Source organism: Protobothrops mucrosquamatus, unplaced genomic scaffold (genome assembly GCF_001527695.2).
Source record: "Protobothrops mucrosquamatus isolate PMUCROS unplaced genomic scaffold, P.Mucros_1.0 scaffold235, whole genome shotgun sequence".
NCBI classification, from domain to species: domain Eukaryota; kingdom Metazoa; phylum Chordata; class Lepidosauria; order Squamata; family Viperidae; genus Protobothrops; species Protobothrops mucrosquamatus.
In genome coordinates this window covers 370,009-374,011 of record NW_015386586.1, presented here as the reverse complement: position 1 = coordinate 374,011, position 4,003 = coordinate 370,009, and the positions used below count along the sequence as shown (strand labels likewise).

The 4,003-nt window shown below is 45.5% G+C and overlaps 1 protein-coding gene across 1 annotated transcript in view; it reads right to left on the bottom strand.

Moving 5' to 3' along the window:
• The window catches only part of CUNH1orf35 (chromosome unknown C1orf35 homolog), a 15,405-nt gene that overhangs the window by 5,979 nt on the left and 5,423 nt on the right, over positions 1–4,003 (bottom strand). Inside the window, exons 4-5 of the mRNA XM_015814299.2 lie at positions 3,289–3,334; positions 2,098–2,180 (exon numbers count right to left, since the gene is read on the bottom strand). Of these exons, the coding sequence (XP_015669785.1) occupies positions 2,098–2,180; positions 3,289–3,334 (129 nt within the window). The remainder of the gene's footprint in view (positions 1–2,097; positions 2,181–3,288; positions 3,335–4,003) is intronic.

Here is a 4,003-nt window from a genome sequence, read left to right as displayed (position 1 = left end):
AGGAACGGTTGCTGGAATTGGGTATGTCTAGTTTAACGAAGAGAAGGACGAGGGGGGACATGATAGCAGTGTTCCAATATCTCAGGGGTTGCCCCAAAGAAGAGGGAGTCAAACTATTTTCCAAGGCGCCTGAAGGCAGGACAAGAAGCAATGGATGGAAACTAATCAAGGAGAGAAGCAACCTAGAACTAAGGAGAAACTTCCTGACAGTTAGAACAATTAACCAGTAGAACAACCTGCCTCCAGAAGCAGTGAATGCTCCAACACTTGAAGTTTTTAAGAAGAGACTGGACAGCCATTTGTCTGAAATGGTATAGGGTTTCCTGCCTAAGCAGGGGGTTGGACTAGATGACCTCCAAGGTCCCTTCCAACTTTATTATTTAGTGACTGTTTGAAGACATAACAGCACTAAAAAGTGATTTATGATAGGTCCTCGCACTTACGACCATCAAAGCATCCCCACAGTTATGTGACCAGAATTCGGACGCTTGGCAACTGACTCGTATTTACGATGGTCGCAGCGTTCCTGGGTCACGTGATCCCCTTTTGCGGCCTTCTGACAAGCAAAGTCAATGTCAATGTTGGAAGACAGATTCACTTAACGACCAAGTCACTAACCTAACAATTGTATTTACAACAGTTCCAGTCACATAAGCACCATTTGCGACCTCCACAATCAACGGGGGAAGCAGGATTCAATTAACAACTGCCTGATTCAATTAACAACTGCAGGGATTTCCTTAACAAGGATGGCAAAAAAGGGTGGTAAAATCAGGTAAAATGCTTGGTGGCGCAAGTACGGTTTCCTATTGCGGTTGTAAGTCGGGTACTAGCTGTGCATCATCAGTGTTAAAAGAGAGAGTGGAGCTTGTGAAGAGGAGGAGGAGGAGGAGGAGGAGGAGACTGGGGTCCTTGGTGCTCTCTTACAGACATTTCATGAAGCAACTTGGGAACATCATCAGTGTTAAGAGGGAGTGGAGTTTGCACAGAGGAGGAGGAGAAGGAGAAGGAGAAGGAGAAGGAGGAAGAAGAAGGAGAAGAAGAAGAAGAAGAAGAAGAAGAAGAAGAAGAAGAAGAAGAAGAAGAAGAAGAAGAAGAAGAAGAAGAAGAAGAAGAAGAAGAAGAAGAAGAAGAAGAAGAAGGAACGAAGATGAAGAAGGAACAGACGAGGAAGAAGGAAAAGGAAAAGGAGGAGGAGGAGGAGGAGGAGAACTGTGGGATCCTTGGTGCCCTCTAAGCTTGGTGGTTTCCTTGAAGACATTTCATGACCCAACAAGGGAACATCATCCGTGGTGGAAGGGAGGGAGATGGTTTCAAGACCATCATAGTTGAATCTGGCTTATTTCTCTGAAGGTCATCCTCCTTACTGTCTATACCAGCGTCTGTCAATTCCAGCAACTTTAAGACATATGTACTTCAACTCCCAGAATTCCTCAGACTGGTGGCTCCTCCCAGAACATAGATCTAGGTATCCACTAAGAGTTGACACCAACGTGACATCACATAATCCATCAAAAGTGTCTTGGAAGACTGATTGTGCTCGACTTCCCCAACTTATACATATGTGAATTAAGGAGGTATCTGAACTTTTTGCACAAACTTTCTTGTTTTGGACCAACTATTTCAGAATATTTGAGAATAACAAAGTTGAAAGGGACCTTGGAGATCTTCTAGTCCAACCCCCTGCTCAAAAACTACGTTGTATGCTCAAAAACCTGCAGATTGTTTTTCCCCTTATTGGTCTGGGTAAGGGATCCGGCCTACTGTATCTTGTCCAGCTCATCTTCCATATTGTCTACATCCGTCTTTCTCAACCTTAGCAGCTTGAAAGACACGGGAACGAACGTCAACTCCCAGAATTCCCCAGCCGGCTGAGTAGAGAATTCTGGGAGTTGAAGTCCACCCATGTTCAAGTTGCTGAGGTTGAGAAAATGCTGTTTTATCCCAACTTGGCCTTGGGCCAAGAGGGAGGGACTGTCCCGAACCCTCCTGGGCTGAGTAGAACCAGGCTCCTGGTCCAGCTGCTTCACCACTAGCCCACACTGCCTCTCACCTTTCTTGAACCTCCAGTCCCACCAGGTAGGGCGAAGTGCTTACCGTGAACTACCCAGTCCCATGATACGATGGACACTCTTATCGTCATGATCTCCTTCGTTCCGTTTGCAGACTTCGGCGAGGTCCTGGGAAACAGTTACAGACAGGTCTGAGGTCAATAAACCACCATACCTGCCCTTGTGCGACGGTAGGTAGTCCTCAATTTACAACCACTTGTTTAGTGACTGTTTGAAGTTACAACAGCATTGAAAAAAGTGACTTGTGACTGCGACGGTTGCAGCATCCCCCAGGGTCACGTGATCAAAATTCAGACACTTGGCAACTGGTTCATATTTATGACAGTCGCAGCATCCTGTGATTCCCTTTTGCGACCTTCTGACAGGCAAAGTCAATGGGGGAAGCCGGATTCACTTAACAACCGTGTGACTCACTTAACAACTGCAAGGATTTGCTTACTGACTGGAGCAAGAAAGGTCATAGAATGGGGCAAAACTCACTTAACTACCATCTCGCTTAGCAACGGAAATGCTGGTTCTTATTGTGGTCGTAAGCTGAGGACTGCCCGGATGGTCAAAATTTATCCCTTATCAAAACGGATTAAATAGTTTCTTTGCCCTGTTTTTGTAAGATATGCAGAGATCTCCCTAAAAGCAGCGTTTGCAGTTTTCCTTGTGCCAAAGAGATGGGATGCTTTGTGCCATATCAAAAGATTAAATTCTCTCTCTCTTTCTTTCTCTCTCTCTCTTTCTCTCCCTTTCTTTCTCTGTTTCTCTTTCTTTCTTTCTTCCTTTCTCTCTCTCTCTCTCTTTCTCTCCCTTCCTTTCTCTCTCCCTTTCTTTCTTTCTCTCCCTCTCTCCTTCCCTCCCTCCCTCCCTCTCTCTCTCTCTCTCTCTCTCTCTCTCTCTCTCACACACACACACAAACAAAGAATTCAAAGCAGATCAAATTGTGAGCTTATTATTAAAGCACCAAGATACTTTGAAACACAGTTCTTTTATTAGCCTCTCAGGAAATAGCCAACTGAATTTATTCGCGACCCTATTTTATTCTATGGCTGCTTAGTATAAAAACCTGGGGACCCGTGTACTAAAATCACATTTGAGAAGAGATTGGACAGCCATTTGTCTGAAATGTTTTATAGGGTTTCCTGCTTGAGCAGGGGGTTGGACTAGAAGACCTCCAAGGTCCCTTCCAACTCTGTTATTCTGTTATTTTAAAAAATAGATAAAATACCTCTTTGCTCAGTCCCGTCGGCTGCTTTTTCACATTCTTGTAACCCCTGCAAAATGACAAAACGAAGGACGGGTGAGAGACCCAACCCGGAATTAAGGAAATTAATTTCCTGACAGCCATCTGCGTCTACTGGGCTAATCCTCCACATTCCAGAATAAAACATTTATTTTTTTCCAGCTTGGCAATTTGGTGACCTTGCTTGGCCTCCCTTCAAGTAACCTCTGAATGCTCCAACCCAGGTTAGTGGAAAAACTGAAAAGAAACAAAGAGTCCTTGGTTTTCTTAATAGCTCGTGTGATTTCATTATCCAACTAGGTGCTACAAGGGAGGGGTGTTGCAAAGAGGAGGAGGAGGATGAGGAGGATGAGGAGGAGGAGGAGGACGACGACGACGACTACGGTGGGATTCTTGATGCTCTCTGAGCTTGGTGGTTTTCTTCAAGACGTTTCATGACCAAACTAGGTAACATCATCAGAATGTTGATGTTCCCTAGAATCTAGAATCCCTTCTAGGACCGACCCCTAACATGTGGGGTGCCTCAGGGGTCGGTCCTCTCTCCCCTACTGTTCAATATTTATGTGAAGCCGCTGGGAGAGATCATCCGTGGCTTTGGGGTGGAGTTCCATCAGTACGCTGATGATACCCAGCTGTACATCTCCACCCCAGGTCACCCCAACGATGCCCTTGATGTGATGGCCCGGTGCCTGGAGGCCGT